Genomic DNA, 13,214 nt, shown 5'->3' on the forward strand with positions numbered 1-13,214 from the left:
GGGTGATTGAAAGTGAATGATTTGCATTTTTGATATCTGAGCCTTTTTATTATTTCTTTGACTTACATCAGACATTTCACTGAAATGATGTGGCAAATCAGTGCCAGTAGGTTTACTTCTTTCTCTTTAATGTTCCTTTTTTTGTGGGAATCACAATAAAATAATCAAGAACCTCAGAAGTACATCCTTGATTTCCTCTGTGAGTCACTTGAGGTAGTTCTTTACTTCCATCTGGAGGAATTTTGATTGGTTCTTAATAGAATAGGTTTTTTGTGTGAATAGAATGACATGGGCTAGAATTAGATCATTCAAACATCGTGTTTTATTTTTCAATTATCATTTTAAAGTGCAGTTGCACCTTTGGTTATGGCCCTGATCATCACACCTCCAAAACCATGCTTTACAAAAGCTACATTCTGCCAGAGTTTGTCTTTCTTTATTTTGTATTAAAACCAAGCAATCCCACTTTGCTGGTTTTCTTTATTCCCAAACCATTGTTCGAAATGTTTCCACTTGCCAACATGCAAGTTGATGTGCAACAGACTATTGTTTCATTATTGAGTTTCTATCATAACTCATTACAGATTAGGGTGCAAAAAAAATGTCGTCTTTGAGATCGATATTTTTGTGTTTTTGTGTTCTCTTTTGTGTCTCGCTTGGTTGGGAGTCTGCACAATGATGTTGCAATGATAAACAGCCCCTATATAAACTCAATAAAAAAGCAGTATGGATGTACTTGGTATTGACCAGCATTTGGAATTTAATTCTTTCTAAAAAAAAAAAAAAAATGAAAAAAGTAAACAATAATATTGGTTATATCTTTTTGCTGTTTATCAATTTTTTGACTGAGCTGATTTCTGATTTTTTCTGATTGTATACTCTTGTTTACTTTGGTTTGAAAGCAACCAGGTACCTGAAAATATAAGTATTTACTGCCCCCATTGTAATGTCCAGATAACTAATGGTTCAATATAATTTGGCTGTTTTCTCTACTACCTGCATCCATGATGGCGACTGTTTAGTTTTTGTCAACCTCTGACTGAGGTGACATAGAACATGAAAACAATGATCTGACAATGAGGTTCCTGCATAGAAACCTCTTTGTCATCAAGCACAATAACTCAGTTTGGGTTAATTACATCTAAGCTAATAGGCAGTGATTGAGCTCCACATTTGAGTCAAATGAAATTAGCTGTGCTTTCAGACAATAGCCGTGCTCCATGCCTGTGGTATGGAGAGGTCACACAGGTCTCTGGAGCAGGTTTCAATTGATCTGCCCAGAGGAAATAGTCTTTTGTTGATTGACCCACAATCAATATGGAGAAGTGTGCAGTAAAACTGTAACAGACCTAACATTTCATTGATGCTATTTCTTTGAATTTTTGTTTCTCCTTTTTCTGGATGCTCCCTTTACTCCCGCATTTTGGGAATAGATGAAAACGATCCTTGAGATCATTGGTAACCGGTCCATTTCCGGTTCACGCAAACACGTCCACTCCTTAAAAGTAAAGGGCATTAGTCCTTAGTTCATCTAACATGTACATTTCTGGTTTGTGGGAGGAAGGGAATTATCTGCAAAAGCAGGACAAATAAATCACACTGAAGGTCTTCTGACTAAAATTAAACTTTAACACGTTTTGTTGGGATTCAAAACTGTTTAGAGCTAAAGCACTGATTTATTCTCCTAAAACTATTTGTTGTCTATCTAAATAATTTCAATTTTGTTTTTAGACTTAGAAACAGGAATGTGCTAATAAAGATTTTAAGTGAAGTGAACCTGTTGTTTTGTCTGGACTGAGGACGACATAGCCACAGACCTTTGTTAAAAAAAATCTGCTAAAGAAACACAGATTTGAACCTCTCCAGTGTGTAGATTTGAGGGACAAACCTGTCTTGACAATGTCTTATCTGGTTTCCAGAGTTTTACCTCCTCTCTGGCAGGATGGTGCAATGCCATTTCTTCCTGATTTGTCAATAGTTTATAGACCTACTCTGATTTAAATCATGTTTTTGACATGTTATGTGGCATTTTTCCGATAGAGGACGTATGTTAAGAAAATTAGCCTCAAAATAGCATTTCTGAGTTTTTCTTTATTCAAATTGTTGTGAATTAGGAGCAGACAAAACATGTGGTTTGGAAAAGAGCTATTTGTGTCATAGAAAATACGCTGGGCGCTGAGCTCCCTGATCAGAGTTAGTTCCACACCAACTCAGAGATTAATTTCTAATGAACTAATGCTGCTTCGCAGAAACTATGTCCTAGAAAACAACCTAAATCTTTGGATTTTGTCTTAAAACTGCATGATTAAAAGGCCATTGGGAACACTTAAAATAGATCAAAAGATGATTGGAGTGGGTCTTTAAGGAGAGAATGACAATTCTACCTTTACTATTCTGTTGTCTGTTTTTTAATTAACCCCTTTGGACTCCTTTTGCTTTCATGCAAAAATGTTGCAGCAGGTTTAAACTTAAACCTATAATACAAGTTAAATTAGAAAAGGTATTGTGCTGAGCCACTAACATTTTAAAAGTTTTCATTTATCATAGGTCAAGAGTAAAACTGATCACAAACCAAACAAATCACCGACTACAGCATTTGGAAAACTGGGACAGTGTTAACTTTACATGGTAGCTGTTTAATGTAGAAACACTGTTAAAATGTGCTGCTACCTTAAATCATCTTACAATTGTAACATCCTAACACTTGAACATCACAGAATGATTTTATGAAGAACACATCACAGTACAATGAAATAAACCAGATCAAAATGCTTCTGCAGCGTGCATGTGTGTGCATTAGGGTTTCTCACAGTTGAGTGGGTGATCGGTTCAGAGCAGGATTGGCAGGGCCTTCGTCGTTCTCCAGTCAGTCACATCCTCTTGCCTGACTGCTTTGCTCAGCCAGGCTGAAAGCTGTTCTGTTGTCAGGTTGGAGTGTGCTAATTAGGCTCCAGTTTAATTTTCCAGGATGCTCTATTGCCCTTTAAATGGCCATTTCAAATTCAAAGTGATAGTAATTGTACAGTGGCATGCTGATCTTGTAAGCACCCTGGGATGTTTTTCTTCCCCCTTGGGTATTACTTATATTTCTGACACATTCTGTTTCTCTGTGTTTCCTTTCTTCTTTGGTCCCTAGGAACTTCAGTTATTGATCCATGCTTTTCTGAAAATAGTTTTTCAGGGCCACAAAAAGGTTTAAAAACTGGTTTGTCGTTTATTGAAATCCTGTAGTTGCATTTTCTTTAAACCCATGAATCAGAAAACCCCTTAAATTCTTATAAGACAGCAAATAAAAATAAAATAAAATCTAACTTTTATTGAAACCATGTGCAAAGTAGTTGCAGAAAAAAACTTGAAAATTTACAAATTACACACAGACTTATTCAGAGTGATTAACCTCCTGTAACATTTTTTCATTTGGCTTATGTCCCAGTCTAACTCAGATTAAACTGCCTGATGAGAAAACCAGCTGGAGTTATTGGAAGGCTTTGGAGAAAAAAACAAGTGATTTTGACAGACTCCAGGAAGCATAATTGGGGTTAATGAGTTACACTACATTTGAGGTAATTACAAAATTTGGTTAAAAACATGTAAAAAATAGTAATTGATGGACATTGTACCAAAAGAAAAAAAAAATCACTGATGTTAGATCGACTTTCTTTTTTTATTCCAAGTAAAATTGTTTAAAACCATTAAAAGAAGCATACACAACAGGGTAGTGTAGCCTAATCAAAATCCCTTGAACTTTTAAGAGCACATTTAATTTCACATCCCAAAATGTTAACCACTTCTGCAGGTGTATTTTCCTTTGTTCTGTGTGGAAATACCCTCTGTTTTATGCTGTTTACTCTTGTCCGGGATGAGCTTTGCTGTGTCAGGTGGCGGTTTTGTTTCTTCTTGAAAGGGATTCCTTGAAGTGACTTGGGTGTCAGGTTTGTGACGCTTCCCTCTTTTCAATTGTCTTTGCACTCTGAAGAGATGTGAAGACGGGTGGCTCCTCAGCCGTCACAATATTGATACTGTACGATGGCTGTCAAGGCACAAGCCCCTGTATGTAATCTGCTGTGACAGACAATGCAGCGCATGAATGAAAGCAGGTGTGACATCACAACTAGGAAGGAAATGAAGTTAACAAAGGGGGAAAAATGATCAAAAGTAATCTTTTTACCTTTTTTAAATTCATATAAAAAATAGTTAAGTAAAAAACAGAGTATAGCCAGTCCCCTACATCAGACGTCCTTTTCCTCTTTCCATTCAGAATTTGAAGACATTGTTGATGGGACAGTGGCGAGGCCCATTCATTGTGGCAGCTTTGGATTTATTCTCTCTTCAGTGTGTGGAAGGAGGCACAGGAGAGGACGCTGTGGAACAAAGGCATACAATAGACCTCCTCAAAGACACCTTGAAGACACTGATTCATCAGTCAGACAAGGAGCCTGTGGGCAGGTGTCTGGCCACAATGGGTTGCTCACAGATCTGCACATGAACGCACAATCCCACAAACAAAAGAAGAAAAGAAAAAAATGCACACACCAGACAAATCTACTCCTTGCTTTCATTGTGTTGCTGTAGGATAAATAAGTCCTGGATGACACCTTTTTCTCAGAATGTAAGCCCATCAGCTCTTTGTCAAGTCAAGAATCTTGGTTCGAACAAGCCAATATTATCATTGTCAGAAAAGCCAGACAAACTTGAATAAAACCTGTGAAAAATACCCTTAACCTTTTATTTCTTTGTTGGAATCTAACATGAGAGACCGAAACAGTGATGTTGAAGACCATCCTCAATCTGAGAACATCAAAAAAGTCTCAGAAGAAACTGACCAATAGGATAAGGCGGAAGGATCAAGTTGGCACTTTTATGTGGTGACAGTCTTTGACCATAGATGGGAAGATTTTTCAATAGCTACAACAAACAATAGAATTTCCTCCACCTGCATCATTGTTGTTGAAAATAGCAAAGGGCCAAGATATCATATGCTTGTGCATTATAACAGGTGAGTAAACACAGAGCAGATATTCATCCAAGTGCTGTCAGAGCTTGATGTGACAATAAGAGGTTTGGTCATACCCAGAGCTGTGGCAAAGTGCAGAACTGGATCCAAGTGACAGGATGGGGATTGGGGACAAAGAGACAATTTACCTCCAATAACTGCTTTAACAACAGAGCTTTAGCCCTAGTGTTTACAATCTTTCGACCACCGTAATGCTACATTCACAACAGGTATGTGTTGTGCGCTAAAGAATGTACCATACACAGTTTCATGAAAGAGCATTGAGCCTGTGGGGTTCACACTGGACCAGCTCCAGATAGGCAGGCAGCGGCAGGCAGGGGATACTTCTTTTGTTTTTCTACTGTTTATTAGCGGTTGTCCTTCACTTACATTTGGAAGAGGCTTCGGTGTTAAATGTCAAAGTGGTGCAAATCTCTCAAATCTTGGTACAGGCTTTTTCTTTTCTTTCTCTATTCCAATATATGAAATGGTGTCACAAATCCGGCCAAGCACAAATTGCAATTACTGATTTCCCCTCCGTGAAAATGATTACAACGGTTGGCATATCCATGTTTTGAAAATGACACTTTTCAGACGTAACTACCAAATCCAAGTCCCTGATTGGTCAAAGTTTAACTGTTTGACATTCAAGCAGTCGAAAATTGAGCTGGTTGACCTCTCAGCATGCATTGAGTGAATGCTCTGTTTGTACAGAGAGCCCAAGAACAGACTTAAAAACTTGCTTAACGATGCGTGAATACAAGGGTTTTGAACGCAGAAGCCGAAAACGTGGATTTATGGGCATTCACACTTGAATGCGAGTTGCCGCGACTGGTCTGAATGTAGCAGAAGTCTGAAACTGTTTACACAATCAAAAACACTTTAGTAAATTTTGAGAAAAGCAGCCCTGCGCTGAAATGCAACACTTTCTAGTGGTGAAAAGCCTATGCAGTTAGCCGATTCTGTTGCAGAGAAAAGTGGCTTTGCGACATTATCCAACACTTTACTAACGTATAAAGAGCCACTTTTCTCCATGTCAGAATCAGCTGATTCATGTTGATTGTGTAAACAATCGAAGATTTGCATTATGTCAAAGAGCGTGTGTTATTTAGGTGTCGCTGACGATAGCTCCGGTATTTGTTTATTTTTTTTTAACTTGTCCTGTCCAACAGCTAGGCAAACAGAGATGAGAGCTGAAGGCCTCTTGTGTTGGACATAATTTACTTTAACAACAGGGGTTATGAATCTTCTGACACGCCAGAGGTATGTCTGAATAAACCCCTTTTGTAATCTAGGCCAAACTTTTTTCATTTTAATCATATTTGAAAATCATTTGTGTTGGACCAGACGGAAAAGGAAAGGAGGGATGAAGAGAGAGGGATGTTAGAGACCAAGAAGAGGCATTAAGTTACACGTTGCTGGATGGTTTTGATCATTACAGTGAGGTTCAGATGTAATACAAGTCTATAAAGGCCGGGCCTGTGCACACACACTCAAATGTTATAAACATACCTGCTGGCTCCAAAAATTTTCACGTCAACATGTACACAATACAAATAACGTTCACACATGCAAATCTTTGCCTTCAAACCAACTAGTGTGAAACATTTCATTCGATCAGGCAAACTATTTGTGCAAAGGTGAGCCAACACCTGTGCTCCAGTGAGTGTTTATGTTCTTCTAAAATGGATGATGGAATACAAAGAAGGAGGGAGAGTGCCCAGTCATCCCCACACCAAGAGCCCCGCCGTAGCAGCAGCACCAGCAGCATCAGCAGCTAGAACCCCCCCAACACCCGCGCGGTAGCAGATAGAGAACAGCCGCCCCCCGGGCCAGGGCCAGCAGGACTGCCACGGGGGCCCCCAAAACCAGAGAGCAGGGGGGCATTGGGGGACAGAGAGTGCAAGCTCCAGCCCTACCAAGAGAGCAGCCCCCCCGCTGCGCCGGGAGGGCCCAACGCGGGGCTCCGCCCCAGAAGAGTGCCCACAGCCACAGACGAGCACCTCACCACCACTCAGGAGTTCTGGGAATCCCCCCACCCCAACCCCAGGTACAAGCCATGACACCCCAAGGGAGACCTGCCCCACGCTCCAGGCAGCCACCCACCCGGCCCACGGTTGGTCCAGGAGAGAGCAAGGCAGGGACCAGCCATCCCCGCCCAGCAGGAGGACACCCAGGGGAAGACAGGGTCCACAAGAAGTGTTGTAAACATGGCCCAACCAGGCTCGTTGGAAATTTGGCGAGGCCCAGCGCTCAGGGACAAGGACCAGAACCCACACCACAGGGAAACGGACACCCCCGACTCAGGTGCGATGTGATCCCCGGCTCTTAGTCTTTGCAGAGAACTCCAGGATCCCTCTCCCTGCGTGGGGGGAGGGGGGGGGGGACTGCCGGGCCCCGGAAGCCAGCACCCAAGGGTGAAGCCAGCTAAGGGTGCTGGCTTCGGTATTAAAGGGTTAAGCTATCAAGCATGTTTCTTGACTGTGGGAGGAAAATCCAAACATATTCATTAGAAGAACATCCAAATACCACAGAGAAAGGCAGAAAGGTCCCAGTTCCAGTGCTCACCACACCACTTATTTGTAACTTTTATTTTAATATATAACTATAGTCCTATAAAGTGAAATCCAACCAGATTTACATGAAAAGTGAAGGTTTTTTACAATGAGCAAATTTTATTGTATTTTTGTTTACTTTTTGTAACTCAGTAATCACTCTCACATGTAGAAGATACGCAGACATACAATTTAACCTATGTGGTTCCAGTAATCATGGACCAACCATCTCCTGGGAAAATGATGTTGTTTTTCCTTTTACTTTCTTGTTTCGCTGCCAGTTTGAACCCCCTCCCCTCTTGTCCCACAGGAAAGACTCTTGAAATTGTTCATTTACCGAGAGGAAAAAGTTTAAGGCCAGGACAATCTTTTTTTTTTTTTCTGTCAGATTTGTAAAGATTACTCTGCCCATGATCCTATTAGCCACAAAGAAAATGTGACTACTTAAGATGGCTTTATAGAAAAACACTCATCCCTATAGAAAAACCCTGGTCCGTGGATGGAACTACCATCATTGAACATATTTCCTCTGCAAATTCAATTCAAGAGGCTGTGTTTTGTGTTCTCAAGGCCAGAAAGTCTGAAAGTCATAATCCCAGACAAGAACTACCACTTGAAGTCCCCAGGAGGCTCTTTACCTGGAACTCAAAGATTGCTGAGGCAAAGCTCATTTGGCAAGAGATTAATCTGTACCGGCACCTGCAGTCTAAGTAACCAGCTTCACCCCAGGCATGGGAGACCACAAAAACACCAGCTTACCAGAAACAAGATTCAAAACTTCTGAAACATTTAAAATGATAAATGCATCAAATTTACTATGAATGAACCAATTCATAGTAAATTTGGAGTGAAAAACCCACTCCAATAAAAATAGTGTTTTTGATCTTTCTGTGTATTTTTTTGTTCGAATCGCTGTGAATTAGGGGAGGACGAAAAAATGCTGTTGGAAAAAACTTGTCAATTGATATAGAAACTACATTGGGCAGGCCACAAGCTCACTGCTCAACTCCATTCTGATGCATCCACTTGTAAACAAAGAGATTCACGTTAATATTTTCCTCATCTGAGCGCAGTTCTGGCTTAAAACTGTACGGCTGGGGTCATGAGGGGCTGTAAGATAGCAGGAGAGCATATAAACAGAGAGCTCTAAGCAGTAAGGAGGTAAAGGGGAGGACGGGTTACCCCATGCCAACAGTTCGGCCCACTCAAATTTCTCACGAACCATTGTCCTTGAAAGGCAGCAGTGTCTCAGGTGGCTGAGCAGGTCGACCAATGATAGAAGATGTTTCTATCCCTACTCACCCCCAGTCAACCATCGTTGTGTCCTTAGGCAAGACACTTCAATTTTTCTGCCTTCAGTGTTGCTCCACTGGTGTGTGAATGCGTATGAATGTCCTGGTGAGGGTCAGCGGGACCGTAGGCGCTTACTGGCAGCCACACCTCTGTCAGTCTGCCCCAGGGCAGCTGTGGCTACATCAGTAGTTTACCATCACCAAGTATCAATGAGGAGTGAATGAATAATGCACATTCATTGTGAGCACCTTGAGCGTCCATTATTCCATTATTGGACGCTCATTACATTATTGTTATTTTTATTTAAAACAGTTTTTTTGATTTTGGTTAAAAACACCCCTGGGGATGCTTTTAAAACACCGTAGATCAAACAATGATTAGAATAAATCTTTAAAGGATTTTTTAAAGCATTTTTAGTACAAAAAGTTTACTCTGTAAGAGAGCAGGTTTGTTCTCCTGCAGTCATCCTTCTGAGTGAGGCTTACCTTCCTCTGCCCTTCCATGCTTTGTTCTCCTCAGGTCAGAACCCCAGCTCAAGCACCTCATGGCTGGCACCATATGCGAGCAAAGCAGGGGGCGGGGCAGTGGGAAGCCTGCTGGTCATGCCACTGAGCTCAGGTAGGTTCCGTGAGCCGGATTCACCCCCCTACCCAGGCACCCAGGGGAGAGGAGGTGTTAAAACCTGAAGGGCCTTTGCATGGTTCCCTTCCTTGTGCAACCATCTGCTCCCGCCCCCGCCCAGCTGGCCACCTTTGATCCCACCAAATTTGAGCTAAAATGAGGATGATGACTGAGGCCTTCCAGTTTGCTCTAGAGAACAGGAGGGGGGCTAAGCAGAAGTTCAGGAACTGGAAATCGAGTGAAACTTGATGGTTCAAAGAGAGAAAGTAGGTTTCAATGGGCCTCCGCCAAAACGCCACATAAACTTTCAAGATTGTTGAATTACCGACCCAATGTTTTACGGAACGAGCCAGAGTGCTGAGCTAAGAGAAAAGACAAAAAGGTTGTTTAACACCACCAACTGAGTAATGACAAAATAACAGGTAGATTGTCCAAAAATCTATCATAAAATGAGGAATCCTACTATTTATCTCTACTAATGGCGGGGGCCACACCATGACCATGCCAACATAATTGCAAGATCTCATATCCTTAATTAAAACATGTCTCTCAAACAGATGTAAACTGTGGCCCAGGGTCAATTAAAACTAATATCAAAATGATCGGAATTGCTCTCTCATAGGAAAATCCGTGGACGTGAGCCAAACAGCTTATTCTTCCTGTGATTAAAAGAGGATTTTGAGCTGAATGGCCAATTCTGCAATGAATCAGCCGCAGCGCACCCAATCAGCATTTTGCCACGGCGACCCGGGACCAAATTGATTTTGTAGAAAATATCATGTGAATAATTAAACACATTGATTAAACAGTGAGATAATATTTAATTAAGGGGGCTAATTAGAATTCCTTGTGCAATGTCATTAATGGGTCATTAACACAATTAATTAATTAATTAATTAAGCACCCTTTACCAAAAAGGATTCCATCTATAATGAGTACATATTTTTGAAGAAGTTAATTAGGCTTACAAAAGTCCTGTGTTGAGAATCTTACGTGACCTACAAAAGTGCTAAAACTTGCTGAAGTCTTTGTTCAGCTGCAGACGAGAAGTGTCCTTTACACAGATGGAGCTTGAATTAATTCAGAGATGGGTTGATTTTTTTCTTTTTTTTTTTTTTGCTCAACTTTAGCTTAACCTTGGCTTTTTAAACCTGTGTTTGCATCACAATTTTATTAAGAAATTTCCTTTATATTTTTATACACGTTTGAAAAACAATTGGGAGTGGTTTAAAATGGCTGTTGTTGTTGGTGGATGAAAATACCGTCATTGAAGATATTTCCTCTGCAAAAAACAACTAAATAAAATGATTTAGCTGTTTCAAAAAAAGGCTATTTTTAATGAGAATACTGAAACATTATTTTGTTTGAGTTTTGTGACTGTCATCCAAAAAAAGCCACATGGTGACACCAAAATAGCCTCTATGGAGTAATTGTCCCCTAATGTAAAAATAACTGTATAATGGCGCAAAGCAGTGCAGAAAACGACTTATTCTTTGTTTATATTTTGATAATTCAGACTGCACTAATTCCCTGTATTTAATTTAAAGACATTTGAACTAAAAGGAGTAAACAAAGAACTGCTACATAAAATATTTCCATCAGAAAATGTCACAAAATATTTTGGCAATGCTTGATCTGCACTCTGCAGAGAGGAGAAGGCGAGGTGGGGAAGTGACAGCTAAAGCATCCCTGTGTGTGAGCAAGGGTGAGCTCCCCCGGTGAGATTCCTCACCCCTGTAGCGTGAACAATCCTCAGACGTGATCTGCCAGACTAACCGGCTTGCATAAATAAAATTGGTTATCTCCTCATCCCTTTTTCCCCCCCTATCGTCACTCGGGTTGTATTTAATCACGCGGGGGATAGGTCCGTTATTCTGCTGGAATAATCAGAGAGCCTCCATGTGTCCTGGTCATATGTATTAATCCTGCCTTCCTATGGCTGGCCTTATCAGCTCCCAAAGCCCTCCTCTCATGGGATCTGGGCTGCCGCCTCAGCGCCCTTTAATCTGCTCTGAGAAATTGTTAACAGGATGTAAATGCATCCAGGGATGATATATGGCTTCTTGTACAACATACATGTTATTGTTAAGTGTTTTGCATGCAGGTTCCGAGATTACACACACAGAGAATAGGAAAGATGGTATTGATGGAATAACAAACATCAAAAAACGTTTTGGATGCAAATAATCAGAAGGTTTAGTGGTATTTTCTTTTCGTCTGGCAGGAGGACTTTTATTAGATAGTTGGTTAGGGTTGAAGAAATGCACTGTATGTGGTGGAATGATGAAAGATTAAGCTCAATATCAAGACTGTTTGCCAATCAAATGCATGAGATTGTTGCTTGACGACAATTTTCTGTGAAGTGTACAAGTTTCAAAACCCGCACAAGTTTCAAAATGCAGTCATTTTCATTTTCTTTCTCGAGGTGTCTTCTGAAATAAGTGTTTGAGACAATAAAGGAGTGCGTGCTTTGTTTTGATGTCACAAAGATTGAAAATTCTCACAGCTTTGCTCACTGTTTGAGTTTTTCTTTTTTAGACAAAAATCCATCCCTGTCAATTTCAGTCAGAGCCTGATTTGAGCCGAACTCAACTCGCATCCTGATAGATTTCTATTTTGATGTACACTGTTTCATCTTTATTCTGTCAGCGTGAACGGCTTAACACTGATAAGCAATGGAAGCGTTCCTGCAAAGCTGTCAAGAGCCGCAATTTGAAAACCTTCATATGTATATGCTGTCAACTGTAAGAAGTGTAGCCTTACATGCTATTGTAGGCATGTATTTTTCTAAAGAAAAGCTCAAATGACAATTGCTTTGCCATCAGTCTGAACAGAAAATGTTCATTAACGTACATCCTCCATTCGCATTTTTTTTTCTTCCAGTTGTGTTGTCTTGACTCTATGCTTTGCAGTGCTGGGAACAAAGACGGTCTTGTTACTGCTTTCTGTCAAATAAGCCCTAGGACTCACCATCATATCCAATGGACATGAAGATATGAGACATTTCTGTATGGTAATTAGGTCTTGCTCTACGAATGCAGTGGAAATCAACATAATGTCTCCCCTGATTAAAGACAGCTTATCATATGTGACTTGTGAAAAGATACTATAAATTACTTTATTTTGGTTTTAAATATAAGAATTTCTATTTTATTTTTAATACCCAGCTTCAGTTAAAAATACATCAATACAAATTGTAAAGTTATGTTTAAAATGTTAATAGACATTTGGACACCCTGGAGGGGCCGGTCCATCACCACAAGCAAAGTCACAGAAGTAATCAAAAGGTTCATTAGCAAAAGGGCACTGGGGATGGATGAGGTCCGCCCTGAATTTTTTAAGTATCTGGATGTTGTTAGGCTGTGGGGACTGTGGCAGACTGGGGTGGGAAGGTTCAAACTACAGGGGACAGTACTCAGTCTTTACAGGAAAGTCTGCCTTAGGGTGATGGAAAAGAGAATGCCACAACATTTGAACCTCTGTTTTAAGAGGAACAGTGTGGTTTTAGTTCTGGTTGTGGAACAGCAAATCATCTTTACACTTAACATACAGTTTTTGAGGATTCGTGGGAGTTTAAATATCAAATTTGCATGTGCTTTGTGGATTTGGAAAAAGCACTGAATTTTGTCCCTCGCTGTGTTCTGTGGGGGAGCTGGGTTTGTACTTTTCTGACAATAAGTTGTGTGAAGAAACTGGATTCTCTAGAAAGGACTGTATTAAATTTTAGGTTCGTACCCGTCAGTTTCTTGCAC

General features: G+C 40.5%; 1 protein-coding gene across 1 annotated transcript in view; it reads left to right on the top strand.

The window, feature by feature from the left end:
- LOC144988965 (uncharacterized) overlaps window positions 1-13,214 on the top strand; it is a 76,655-nt gene that overhangs the window by 29,957 nt on the left and 33,484 nt on the right. The window contains exon 3 of the mRNA XM_078940446.1: window positions 9,361-9,459. Within this exon, the coding sequence (XP_078796572.1) occupies window positions 9,361-9,459 (99 nt within the window). The remainder of the gene's footprint in view (window positions 1-9,360; window positions 9,460-13,214) is intronic.

Source organism: Oryzias latipes, chromosome 22 (assembly GCF_053564925.1).
Source record: "Oryzias latipes strain Hd-rR chromosome 22, Olatipes_Hd-rR_3.1".
NCBI classification, from domain to species: Eukaryota; Metazoa; Chordata; class Actinopteri; order Beloniformes; family Adrianichthyidae; genus Oryzias; species Oryzias latipes.